This window comes from Ruditapes philippinarum, unplaced genomic scaffold, assembly GCF_026571515.1.
Source record: "Ruditapes philippinarum isolate M1 unplaced genomic scaffold, ASM2657151v2 ctg395_1_1_1_1, whole genome shotgun sequence".
Classification (NCBI taxonomy): Eukaryota; Metazoa; Mollusca; class Bivalvia; order Venerida; family Veneridae; genus Ruditapes; species Ruditapes philippinarum.
The window spans coordinates 44,190-58,730 of record NW_026858316.1 but is presented as its reverse complement, the minus strand read 5'-3'; the positions used below and the strand labels follow the sequence as shown (position 1 = coordinate 58,730).

The following is a 14,541-nucleotide window of genomic DNA, read 5'->3' as shown; positions in this document are numbered from 1 at the left end:
ATTATAATTATGTTATCATTTTCATTATTAATTATATTACCATTTATTATTAATGGTCTAGACATGTAGTGTTTATACTCCCAATGTTCTCGTTTGATATATTGTTTGAAAATGTTTTGTAAATGACCAAAACAAAAACAAAATATCTTTTGGTTACATGTAAAATAACATCATTCATTTTACTTAAGAAAAAGTGGAGTGATTGTCATGATCCACTTGGCAGATTTGGCGTCTGCGTTTTTTTTTCCAGCCAGCGTTGGTTAATTTCTTTTGTTAAGTTTTTGTTTATGGTCATTAAATCCACTATTAATGAATTAAATGGTATAAGATTGAAATTATATATATATATATAAATGTTCCTGGAGTTCCACGTGTCTCATCCATTTTCTGTCAAAGGTCGAGATCATTGGTACCTATACCAGGTGATACATTAATGTTAAGATACTCAGAAATACAGAAAGTTATTCACCTCAACTTGTAATTCAGATGCACTTGATGATTACTGAAATATGATGCCATATCACAAGGGCAAATAAAACAAAAATAATACTTTTAAAGATCCTGTTAACTCAATTTTTTTATGGTTTTATATCATATAGAAAATGCTCAAATGAAGATTTATCAATAATGTAAGTTCCAAAAAGCATTATTTGTAAAGATATTACCAAATTAACATTTCATGTTAATAAAGGGAGGTAATAAGAAATTTATTTTCTATAAAGTCTTAGTCAAATTTTTCAATAAGAAATGAATGCATATATTTTAATGATTTTAATACATATAATTTGGACAAATATTTGCAGTACATAGCTGGCAGCTCTGAGAAAATGGAGTTTGCTGCTCTTCTAACAGCTCTCGTTAAGATTTTATCAGATTTGTTTTTAATGATAAAATCCCTTTTTTAGTGAACTTACTAAGCCAAAAAGGTAATTAATGTATCGGCATATATGTAAGAAGTGTGAATTATTATTTACGTAGTTTTCTAGAAGTAAAACCATATTCTTGTATTATACATGCATATTTGATATTTTCTTACACTTAGTTTTATAAAACTGCACGTTTGTCCTGTCTAGGCATGACATTTATATAATCAATATACATATACACGCCCTTGTAACTCTATGAAGTAATTTAAATAAAGGAAATGTGATGTGTTAAAAACGTGCTTTAAAGATTTCTGACAGGTTATAAGGCTATGTGTAAATAGTTTTTTTCGTAATATAAGAAATACATTCTACCATTTATACTGCGTCATTTAATCTGTCAAACGTGTCTTTATAACTAAAAATATATTTTTGCATATTTGTGAAATCAATTTTACATTAGAAAATTGTGATATTTATAAACGTATAATTGATGTACACTTAACTGCTCTAAATATATGTATTAATTTTATTCAAATAAAAAAAGAATTGTGCAGTATTATACAATCATTACGAGGGGCATATTTTAACTAGTGTGGCACTGCAGCGCGTTTATAAATAAGTCATACCTGTGAAAAATGATTAGCAGAGTCCTTACAAATGTTCGCCATGGACGTCTACACACTTTTCAAGACCCAGAAACCATTCTGTAAAAGCATTTTTGAACTGTTCTACGGGTATACTGTTTATACACTGGAATAGAGCACTTCTGAAGGCACTGCGATTTCGAACCAGAGACCGCCGAGGCAAGATTTGATGTATGCATTTAACAAAAAGTCACAAGGAGAGAGGCCAGGACTATAAGCGGGATGTAGCAAAACCTCAATTCTCTGCTCCTCTTAATAAGCTTGAACCAAGGCTTACCAGTCCGCAAGTGCATTATCATGGAGAAATTTGATCCTGCACACCTCGGACCTTGGCTTCTTTGTAATGTAGTGATTAATGCAGTAAGAAAATGGTCATGGTTAAATGTTCCAGTGACACTACCCCTCTCAGGCACAGTGACACGAGCCACATCTATTCCATCAGTCAAAAATAGAGCGTATATAACTCTTTTACGCTCCTACTTTGTGGAGCATGTGGCAATTTCTCTCTGGTGTCTGATCTTTGAACCTCGTCTATAAAGCAGAGGCTTTTTCAACCCACTCCTTTTTCTGGTCAGAAGTTAGATCGTGGGATCATCCTTAATAATTATTAGTTCTTCCTTCCTTAAACAATACCACCCACATGGCAATTGTACGATATGGATGGGCATTTTCTCTTTAAACTAAATGTAGATCCGTTTTTACTTCTGACCCATTTACCCATGAATTTCGCTCTCTGCTCCTCTCTCAAATCACAACTCAACTTCGCCATGTTAACAACTAGTATACAAAACCACATGCATTTAAATGACCTGCTTAGATTTTATTGCACGTACAAATCGTGCGAAAATAGACTGTTGGTTAGAAAAATCAATAAACTTCCAAATTTATTACACATATACAATGTACTTTCACGTGCAAATTATGTTCAAATCGAGTTGATGCCACTAATTAAAATATGCCCCTATTATAAAGACTTTTTGACTGGTTATATGTCTTTGTTAAATTGGTTGTTTGACAAATAACCTACTTCAAGCGACTCATGTTATTATATAAGTCTAACTAGTTAGTGCTGTCGAAAGAGATATCGAGTTAACATGGTATTGGCTATGACTTTTTGACAGTGAGAGAAAACCATCTTTAAAATTGGTCCAATCGTTTATGTTATAAAGGCTTACAACCATTTATACATTGTCTTAAAATGACAGGTTTTTTTACACTCGTTTATTTTTTTACACTCGTTTATACTGGGGCATATAATCTGTCAAAAATCTTTATAATTTTATAAACTTTCCGAATACTGATCTATTTTGTCTGAGATTTTCAGATTATTCTTGCCTTTATTTACTCACCAACTTACATCTAGTTTTGGTACTGCATTTTCTCTGTTTATTTTAAACTCGTAATTTGATATCCAGAGAACGTTTATGTTACACTTGAGATATATAGAAATATTGATGATGTCATAATGCTTATTGTCAGTAGTTGCTGCCGTTATTGCAGAATTTTTATCTGACAATCAGACTAAATAGAGTTGAAAATTGCTCTTAAGGGTATTAATTTGAATAGACTGTCTGGAGTTTCACATGAAAATATTAAACAATAAAACGTAGTATTAAACAATAAAACGTAGTTGAAATATGTAGGCTTGATAATCTTAACAATTAATATGCATCTCTATATGAAGCAGATGATTTATAAAAGCAAATTTTTCGAGCTTTTAACAAACTTAGGGAAACCCCCGGTGAAGCTAGTGTTGAGTTTCTGCATTTTGATTGTTTTCTATTTTAGCACTCAGACACACATTTCTTTGGATGATTTTGCGAAAAAAGAATAAAAAAGCCTCTTACTGTATGCTAAATATCTGGAAAAAGTGATCCATTGGAAGCATTAAAACAGCAAAATAACATAAAAATTGCAGACTCGTTTTGATTGAGTCTGTACATGAGGGATAATGAAAAAGTGGACCATCTCTCACACCCCAAGCACCGGCTTGAGCGGTACTCAATTCTTCTCAACACTTAAAAGTGCTGGAATCAATGATCCCGAAGGACCAGAAAAATATAACAACACTGAAGTGAAGTACGGGGCAACTTTTTACGGCTGCCACATAGCACTTGACACCTGCTGTTGTGATGTATAAATATCTGGAAAAAAGTGATCCCTCAGAAGCATTAAAACAGCAAAATTACATGAAAATTGCAGACTCGTTTTGATTGAGTCTGTACATGAGGGATAATGAAAAAGTGCAACATCCCTCACACCCCCTAGCACCGGCTTGAGCGGTACTCAATTCTCAACACTTAAAAGTGCTGGACTCAATGATCCCGAAGGACCAGAAAAATATAACAACACTGAAGTGAAGTACGGGGCAACTTTTTACGGCTGCCACACAGCACTTGACACCTGCTGTTGTGATGTATAAATATCTGGAAAAAAGTGATCCCTCAGAAGCATTAAAACAGCAAAATTACATGAAAATTGCAGACTCGGTTTGATTGAGTCTGTACATGAGGGATAATGAAAAAGTGCAACATCCCTCACGCCCCCTAGCACCGGCTTGAGCGGTAATCAATTCTCAACACTTAAAAGTGCTGGACTCAATGATCCCGAAGGACCAAAAAAATATAGCAAGTACGGGGCAACTTCTTACGGCTGCCACACAGCACTTTACACCTGCTGCACATATTCAAGTGTTTGTAATGGGAGAAGTGGTCAATTTTTAACTTGAAAAGGATTAAGGATTGGGAAAAAAACTAAGAAATGTGTGCTGATTTTATATGATTTATATGTTGCTATAAGCAAGAGACATTACTTTCATTGCGAAATACTGCAGGAACGGATTTTGAAATTGTATCTAAAAGTTAATTAAATAAATTCTGTTTTGACTTAAACAAACATCCAACAAGTTCAAATAATCAAACAAACAAACAACTTAATAAGAATTTAAATTAAACCTCATCTTTCATTTTAAGTAAATAATTAAGATAGTTTATTATAGCTGATTTAACACTTTTTTGTCAACTTGGCTATATATTTACTAACAATTGTCTACAACACCCATTTATAAAAGTTTTGCTTTCACAATTTGTATGCTAATTAACAACTCTTCTTTCAATTTATAAATGCCAGCAAACACACGTTTTAATGTATGTTAATCTAAATATGTTGTTAAAATAGGCTAATGAAAGCTCCCTCTGAAATTGTATTATAAAGAATATTTTATTTCCTTTGTCCACTTATTTTAGAGACACGTGATCAAATTTGACTCTTGTCAAAGTGTATAACATTATAAACATTGCTTATTATAGTGCTTCATTACTGTTAAGAGTTTTATTCCATGAGATTACCAATTACAAATCTATAGTTATACCATTTTAATTCCATGAATTGCCGTGGAAGTTGCCGTTAACGAATAAAATACTATAAAGGGTTCTCTTTATTTTTTTGAACATTCTTTGTGCGCATTTGTATGTCTGACTGTAAGAAGGATGTGTTTATTTTACAGAATGAATTGTTTAAAATTCTTTATTTTACAGGATGTATTGTTTGAAATTAAGTATTTTACAAAAGATTGTTTTTATTTAGTACTTTACAGCATACAATGTTTCAAATCTTTCAGAATAAATGGTAAGCAACTGCCTTTCTTTTTACAGGATAGAATGTTTGAAATTGAGTATATTAGATAAAGAGAAAGGTGAAGGCATCATAGTTAGTGCTGGTAAAGATGGAGCTGTCAAATACTGGGATATCAAAAAGTAAGTACACTTGTCATTTTACATATTTTTGTGTAAAGATTCGGAAGTTTTCTTACTCGACTGTGAAAATATTCCTATCAGTTTAATGACACTTTTAATTTCACGGTCTACCTGATTAATATTATTAATTATTAGTGGCTGAAGTCCTGAGGCGCTTTCCAACTGCATTATTGTTTGCATCATAGTAGAACCTTTGATTTTCAACAATCTTAACTGAAAAGTTTATTAATATTATTTACATGGCAAAATTAATTTATAAGTGAAAATTAAAACCACTTACGTGAGAGTCAAGTGCTTTTAAGACAGACCTACAATATTTGAATGAACCTTCTTCAGCGTGTTTAAAGGTATTAGAGATACCAATATTTATAATACTGGTTTGCAAAACATTAATACTATGAAGCTGATAAAATTATTAATTGATTTTTATATTCTGATTGTTTGGGGTACATCTTAAGTGCACCGATTCTATCCGAAACTATCAAATCTCAATAGGGACAGTTGACATGACGCTTCATTCACAATGTTTGTTAAGTACACTCATAGATTAATATCTAAATTCCCATAAATTTTAATCAAAAAAAGATTGCAACAATATAATACCTCATTATCTTACTTTTATGCTAACTTTCTAGACATAAGAATTATAACAACTCTCAAGTGAGAAATGAGCTTAAACGATGATAACATTCAGGACATTTGACGAACATTTTATATTTATAATTTACTTTTCTTTTCTTTTAATTTACCCAGGGATAAGAGTGTTCAGACGTTTGTGGGGCACAGGGGACGCGAGGTAAATGCTATCTACTTTGACGAACTCCGAATTTCCAGTGCCTCTGTTGATAATAAAATCCGAATATGGGATTTTAATGTATAATGTATTATCTTGATGACAGATCTTAAGAACAAGTTTTTTTATATTGTTTTTTCATTAAAATGACAGTTTTAAGATTTAACTGCTCGAATTGAAAGTGATTTGCATGTACTTTTGCCTACAGTATACAGGCATGTAAGACGTTATATTTATGCAATCTGGCCAAGTTTTGTTAACAGAAGTTTCATTTTGATTTCTCAAAAAAATTATAATGGACACTTCCTAAAATGGATGCTGGACAAGGCCATTTAACGACTTTGGAATAATTATTATAATAGTGAATTCAGCTCAATTTGCATATGATATGTTCACCAAATAAAATATGGATTATGAGTATTTGTACATTTCTCTGACTCTCAATAGATTTTCATATTTTTGTATAAATCTTTAATTGTTAATCTAGAAGTATACATCTTTAGAATCTACGTCTAATTTCAGATTTTTATTTTGTTAGTATAAATATATAAGTTGCCTATGTCAAGGATGTCAGTACAAATGAAATAGAAAATGCAATGTTGCATCTTGCCAGGCTTAGCGCTTCAAATTTTCATCTCGATAACTAAAAAAATTGTTAATAGACAGTTGTATTAATGCATGATGGACATTATTATAAACTAAGCAAGTTATTTGTTATAAAAGTGTGCCTTTTTACTGGTTCGTTTTGCTCTTTCGGTTCTAAGACTATGTTAAAAGCAACTGTTTCAAAAATCAACATTTTTGTAAAGCTGGAGTTGTGCAGATTTTAACTTTTACCAAAAATAAAATTTATTTTTTGAGATAAAAATTTTCATTAAAACAGTCAATCTCAAAAAAAATTTCAGTGTAAAGGGAGGTATTACGGACAACTAAAGTCAATATATTTGAAGTTTTCATTGATTTCGTTTTAAAACTGAAATCTGTATTTTTATGTATCATTTTGATTATTTTTACGATGAAATTCACTTACAGAAATGATGTCACGTTTTATTAAAATTGAACTTTGTTTGGTATGTTAATAACTTGACGTTTTTGTCATTTGAAAAAGTAATTGAATGTGCATTGTTTGCTTCGTGCATTACAGTTGTAAAGAAAGGTGTTCATTATGACATAATGAAGTTTATGTAGTATTACAATTAAGAGCACTTGATATCACTTTGCATGCATTTTATACTGTTTTTATTTATTTTCATTTCATTCAACATCATTTGTATATTTAATATATTTACATTGTTCAGATTAACTTTCAACCTGCTAGAACTGAAAATGATTAGACATTGCCACTAGTGTAGACCCTGAACTGATACAATTTGCATCCAAAAGTTTGCATTTTGTTATTGAATCCTTTAAAATTCAAATAGACTGTCTCCAATTTGTTTTAAACTAATCAGCAGGTTAAGTGTTTTGAACAGTAAAGGTTGTATTAAAATGCCAGCACTGTTAGTTGGGTAAAGTGGTCTCTTTGGTCCAGGTAAAGGTTGCTGACATTAATTTATTTGCTGTTCACTTATGTGAATTCAAATTCTGCTATTCTTTTTGGATTTTCTTATATTCAGTTTGTTTGTTTAACAATATGTTTACTCAGGTGCCTCGTTTTTGTCTAAAATAGTGCATGTGAAGGATATGAGGTCTTCTTGCGCCAGTAAAGCTGGGAAGTCGCCATGCAACTTTAGTGTTGGCCTTAAAATTAAAACCCATACCAAAATAAAAATTGTATTTAAAGGTCTAACCGTTTATGCTGTATTCAGTACAAGACATTTTGTTCTAAATTGTACATGTTGTGTCAATAAATAGAAATCGTCGTAAACGTGGTGATTTAAAGAAAGTGATTGTTCAGGGAAAGTGTTTGCGGAAGAAAATATTAACTATGAACTGCAGTACTGGCACTTTCGTTTCTCAAAATTTGTTTTGTTTTAAAAATCCTGCACTAGTCTTAATTTGTAAAGCAAATATTGTTTGCTCATTTTTGCACATATATTTGTATATTATAGTTTTGTTAAAACATGTTATTAACTAATTTATTTATTTATTTTGTTACTATTTCTTCAGTTTGAAATCTTTGTATATTGTTATATGGTGAAACACGATATTGATACCTGGTTACATAATATTATTATCTTTGGTTATTAAAATATTTTCAAAAATTATTATGTTGATTTCTCTCTCACTTCCATGTTCAGATTGCCTTTATGTAATTATCCTTGTTATCACTATGATACTTACATCGTAAAATGCTTAACATGAAATAAGAAAATTATTTTTAGAGGGATATGTACCAAAACCATGTCTGTCATTGTTACCTGCGGTATTTCTTCTGTACGCAAGACCGCCGTGATTCTTATGATTTTGTTAAAGAAGTTCATTTTTATGAATAGTTTAGCTGAATCAAAAATAATATTAGTTTTGTTTTTAAATGTGTAGGACAAAATAGTTCTGATTTTTGTATCAAGACATAACATTCTTGTAACATTTCCCCCTGCTTTTAAGTATGAATTATGTTGTTACAACTGCTAGTACAAATGTTAGATTTAGCCTGTTCCATTAGTCTAAAGGCATATTTAGATAACTTATGGAACATTTAAATAATTAAATATCATAATTTTATAATCTATGTAAAAATTTTTGTAATACATAATTTTAAAGAAAAACAATCGTGATATTATAGGAGCACATTGTTTGCTATTTTAATAATAAAAGCTTATTGTCACATTAAGTTGGGTAATTGAAATACAAGACTCTAAAATAGAGGAAAACGGAAGTCAAACATAGAATAATTATGATGAAAAGTTAAAATATTGTCTAGACAAAAACTGCAGCCATACTAAGTGGTCAAACACAACGTATAGATTCAAGGGTGTACATGGTGTATAGCTTCAATGGTGTTTTTACTTAACGCCATAAGTGATTTTTTTCAAAACTTCCGACTTCCAGCCATTTCTCCTGTTTTGGTTGGAGTTTGTATTTCGGTTGCACAATTTTATATAATTATGTTATAAAAGGTTGAATTTATGTAAAATATGACTTCATTGACAATTCAAACAACCATAATTCTACTTTTTTTTTACTAATTTACCTTATTTGTATTATTTTACTTATATTTTTACACAAAAAATAAGGTATTCTTTGTTAAAATTAAATTGCCTTAACTAAACATTTTTGTTTTGTTTTAAAATTTAAGTATGAATTGTGAGGAACGCTGCATTTTTATTAACATTTATGCGTATACTACGAACCATACAAGACTTGTTGTACTGGCTGCATTAATATATGTCACATGATTGTCTGTTTAATTTGAATATAATTATGATTTGTTATGCAGGAAGTTATCAAGATGGCTATATAACTTCATTGTGTAATACATTTATATCATTTAGTGTGCTATATTAAGTCTGAGATATTTCTTCTTCCTGTTAATATACTTCAACCGGATAACTTCTTTAAGTTTTGTAAGATGTTAAATGTACTGGCATAAGGCATTCATCAAAGTGGGGGTGTCAACGGATAAGGATCTGCTTTTGACTGTAAAATTTATTTCTTAACAAAAATATAATCAAACGCCTCTGTCATTGATTCAAAAAGAAGGAATGAGCAAAGTTATATAAGTTTTCATTGTAAAAGTAGCTGGAAATTTTCCCTAGATACACCTAGTATTTTATCATAAGAAAATATACAAATTTATAAATTATACAAAATACCTTTCAAAGTGTGTAATCACATAAAAATAATGTCATTCGACAAAACAACTTGGTAATAATTAAATGACTCAAAGTACCACTTATTTATCTAGTTTTTTTTAATTGAAACCCCTTGAGCAACATTTTTCTATCAATGATGTACGTTGAATATTTTATATGTGAAATGCAATGATCAACATGGGACAGCCTTATATGAATACAGACAGTGGAATAGCTTTTGTTCATGATAAACTAAGAATAACTTTAAAACTCTCCACGCAGATATATGGATTTTAACACTCATATGTAATTCCAAATACCCAAGGATACATATGGTGATGTATTGTCAACAATACACATTTCTTAACAGTGTACAGTTTGTGTTACAAAGGCAATAAGTAATAAGTAAGGAAACTAAATTCATACGCTATAATACGAGTGATAGAAAATAACCTTTGTTAAACCTTTTTGTTCGAATAAATGCACCAGAAAATCTCTAAATGATACTGGTAAAGGTGTGCGTTGTATATCATCTAAAGCGTTTCATATTAACGCTTTTGTCTTATTCTTGTGGAATCAGACTACTAGTATTTGGAAGCAAAAACAAAAACAAAAAAAAACTATAAAATGCACATTATGCCTCAGAAATGCATATTTTGTCATCCTTAGATAGAGCAAACACGAGTTTTGTAAAACAACAAATACTGGTTTAAGAGAATGATAGATCACCTTTTAGAAAACAGAACTTAATGTGAATTTTTTTCTCACAAGAGTATCAAAATGAAGACAAAGCAGTAGCTTGACTTGCATACACAATATTAAACCACTATAACTATACTAATTGTCAACAGCAAAAGAGGTTTACAAAATTTTCTATTCAGAAACTATAGCAGGACACTAAAATTGAAAAAAAAACAACACAAAAGCAAGAAAATTGATAAATTAGAATAAAATCATTTCTGAGGCATAAAAGGCATTTAAATTTAAAGGGTACAGTTCTAAAAGCAGTTGCAGAAGTATAAAAGTATTGTAAGTTAAAAAGGTGGCAAAACAATCGGTTACCAAGGTTGCATTAAATATGATGCAAGGATGATAACCGGGACATCTTTATCAATTTAAAACTGCTTTATTTGTCTAGATTCCCATATTCACACTACTTTCAAATGATTGAATACTTTGAGTGAATATAAAAACGCTGTAACATAGAAGCAAAGTGTCAACACTAAATCACACAATCTGATCCGGTATTTGGTTACGAATACAAGTTAAATCATAATATTTTATCATTATGTAATGTTATATAAGTCATATTGTATATAATTTTAAGTCTTGTACATTACACATTGCTTTCATTTATATTTCATCACCTGGCCAAAAAAACTGCTCAACTCCATATTTTTGACCAAATTAAGTTTAAAGGACCTGAATGAAGTTTTGCGATTCTAAATAATGTCGTTTGTTTAATTTTTGACGCAATTTCCAGGCAATTAATTTAAGTCAGTCGATAACATTCTATTTATTTAATATTATTTTTAATATATAATTCTTAGACGACATGTTTTATGAGTATTTATGAAAGGGGTTTTAGAAATTATTAAAGTAATAAATTTTACTTGTCCTCTTGTTTATTCAGTGATATTCATTCGATCTCCTTATACCAAAGGCGGCTGATTAAATGTAAGTAAATCTTCAGTGCTATTATTGTACGCAATTTATGCTTATGTCTATTATTCAATAATAGCTACTTATCACAAAATATCTTCTCACTAAATAACTTCTTTCTTTGTGAAATATTGACTTATATTACGTATAAGTCTTTGATGAAATTACCAATATTGATAAGATGTACAATTTGAAAGATCTCTTGAAGTTTTTCTTTCAATACAGATGAATGAATCCGTAATTTCGTACAAAAGTTGATTGTCTGAAAGGATCTCAATAACCATTTAGCGTTATTTCGTCTCTTACCATTCTCTTCTTGCTAGTTTGTTTATTGCAAATTCAACCAAGTATCATTTCAAATGATTTTATAGGTGCATTAATTTATCAGAACTGACAGATACATATGGAAGATATATAAAAAGACAAACGTAAATACTCAGGGGGTATGTTCAGGATATAAGATGCATGTTATATTTTATAGTGGCGTCATGCTAAGCCGTTGTATATTTTCCTATTTAAAAAAAATTAGTATGTTTCTTTATAATTTTGATAAAAATAGAAATCGTCGTAAACATGGTGATTTAAAGAAAGTGATTGTTCAGGGAAAGTGTTTGCGGAAGAAAATATTAACTATGGACTGCAGTACTGGCACTTTCGTTTCTCAAAATTTGTTTGATTTGTATTAAAAATATTGCAATAGTCGTAATTTGTAAGGCAAATATTGTTTGCTCATTTTTATATGCCCGAAAGAATTTCGGGCATATTATGTTATACCCCCTGGCGTCCGTCTGTCCGTACGTCCGTCCGTCCGTTAGCAATTTGGTTTCCGGAGCATAACTTTATTTCCATTTGGCTAACAGTATTCAAACTTCATAGAATGATTGCCCATATTGAGTAGAAGACCCCTATTGATTTTGGCGTCACAAGGTCAAAGGTCAAGGTCACTATTACCCTAAAACTGAAAATGGTTTCCGGAGCATAACTTAAGTTCCATTTGGCCCACAGTTTTCAAACTTCATAGGGTGATTGTCCATATTGGGTAGAAGACTTCTATTGATTTTGGGGTCACAAGGTCAAAGATCAAGGTCACTATTACCATAAAACTGAAAATGGTTTCCGGAGCATAACTTAAGTTCCATTTGGCCCACAGTATTCAAACTTCATAGGATGATTGCCCATATTGGGTTAAAGACCCCTATTGATTTTGGGGTCACAAGGTCAAAGGTCAAGGTCACTATTACAGTAAAACTGAAAATGGTTTCCGGAGCATAACTTAAGTTCCATTTGGCCCACAGTTTTCAAACTTCATAGGATGATTGTCCATACTGTGTAGAAGACCCCTATTGATTTTGGGGTCACATGGTCAAAGGTCAAGGTCACTATTAGCTTAATACTGAAAATGGTTTCCGGAGCATAACTCAAGTTCCATTTGGCCCACAGTTTTCAAACTTCATAGGATGATTGTCCATATTAGATAGAAGACCCCTTTTGATTTTTGGGTCACAAAGTCAAAGGTCAAGGTCACTATTACCCTAAAACTGAAAATGGTTTCCGCAGCATAACTAAAGTTTCATTTGGCCCACAGTATTCAAACTTCATAGGATGATTGTCCATATTGGGTAGAACACCCCTATTGATTTTGGGGTCACAAGGTCAAAGTTCAAGGTCGCTATTACCTCAAAACTGAAAATAGTTTCTAGAACATAACTTAAGTTCCATTTGGCCCACAATATTCAAATTTTATAGGAGGATTGCTATTAGAAGGAGGTTATAGTTTATTTAAATTATGTAATGACTTACAAATGGTTCATCTTTACTAAAAAAAAAACAACAACACTTTCGGGCATATAATGCTCCGCCTATCGGTGCTATTGTTGCACATATATTGTGTATCATAGTTTTGTTAAAACATGTTATTAACTAATTTATTTATTTATTTTGTTACTTTTCTTCAATTTGAAATCTTTATATATTGTTATATGGTTACACACGATATTGATATCTGGTTACATGATAATATTATTATCTATGGTTATTAAAATATTTTCAACAATTATCATGTTAATTTCTTTCTCACGTCCTTGTTCAGCACCCTTACTTTCGGTTAATATCCGGATAAATGTTCTTACATCCTTGCGTGTCAGCACCTGCCTTTATGTTATCATCCTGGTTATTACTATGATATTTTTCTTCATAAAATTCCTCACATAAAATAGAAAAAAATTTTTTTAGAAGGATATCTAACAAAACAATGTCTGTCATTGTTACCTGCGTTATTTCTTTTGTACACAGGACCGCAATTATTCTTATGATTTTGGTAAAGATGTTTTTGCATGTATACTTTAGCTGAATTAAAATAAAACTTTGATATTGTTCCACAAAATAATATTAGTTTTGTTTTTAAATTCGTAGGATAAATAGTTCTGATTTTTGTATCAAGGCATGACATTCTTGTAACAGTCTCCCTTGCTTTTGGGTATAAATTACGGTGATACAACCCAAATTGTGGAGTGATAGTACAAGTTATAGATGTACTTTCTTCCATTAGTCTAAAGGCATATTTCGATAACTGATGGAACATTTTAATATTAGATCTTATATAATTTATGTAACACATTTTTAAAGTCATGTTTTTTAATAATAAAAGATGATTGTCACATTAAGTTGGGTAAAGGAAGCATTAAAAATGAAGGGTTGAAATACAAGACACTAAAATACAGGAAAACAGAAGTCAAACATAGAATTATTATGATAAAAAGTTAATATATTGTCTGGACAAACATGCAGTCATATTTAGAGGTCAGAAACAACGTATAGCTCCAAGTGTGTTTCGGTAGTAGATTTGCTTTCGGTTGCACAATTTCATATGTTTTCATATATATGTAAATATATATGTTTGATAAGGTTGAATTTATACAAAATATGACTGAATTGACTATTCAAACTACCATAATTCTACTTTTTAACTAATTTGTAACATTTTACTAATATTTTCACACAAGTTTAGATATTCTTTTTTGACATGTGTGTACCATAAAATTATACTACCTTTACTAAACCTGTTTGTTTTTTTAAAATTTAAGTACG

General features: G+C 30.6%; 1 protein-coding gene across 5 annotated transcripts in view; it reads left to right on the top strand.

The window, feature by feature from the left end:
- The window catches only part of LOC132752799 (uncharacterized), a 57,876-nt gene that overhangs the window by 36,022 nt on the left and 7,313 nt on the right, over positions 1-14,541 (top strand). For 2 of the 5 annotated variants that reach the window (XM_060743184.1, XM_060743182.1), the window contains 3 exons: positions 906-926; positions 5,164-5,265; positions 6,019-6,526. In XM_060743184.1, the coding sequence (XP_060599167.1) occupies positions 906-926; positions 5,164-5,265; positions 6,019-6,145 (250 nt within the window). In that variant the 3' untranslated portion in view covers positions 6,146-6,526. Of the gene's footprint in view, positions 1-905; positions 927-5,163; positions 5,266-6,018; positions 6,527-14,541 lie in introns of those variants that run through there. The other 3 variants (XM_060743183.1, XM_060743185.1, XM_060743186.1) reach the window with 3 other exon arrangements.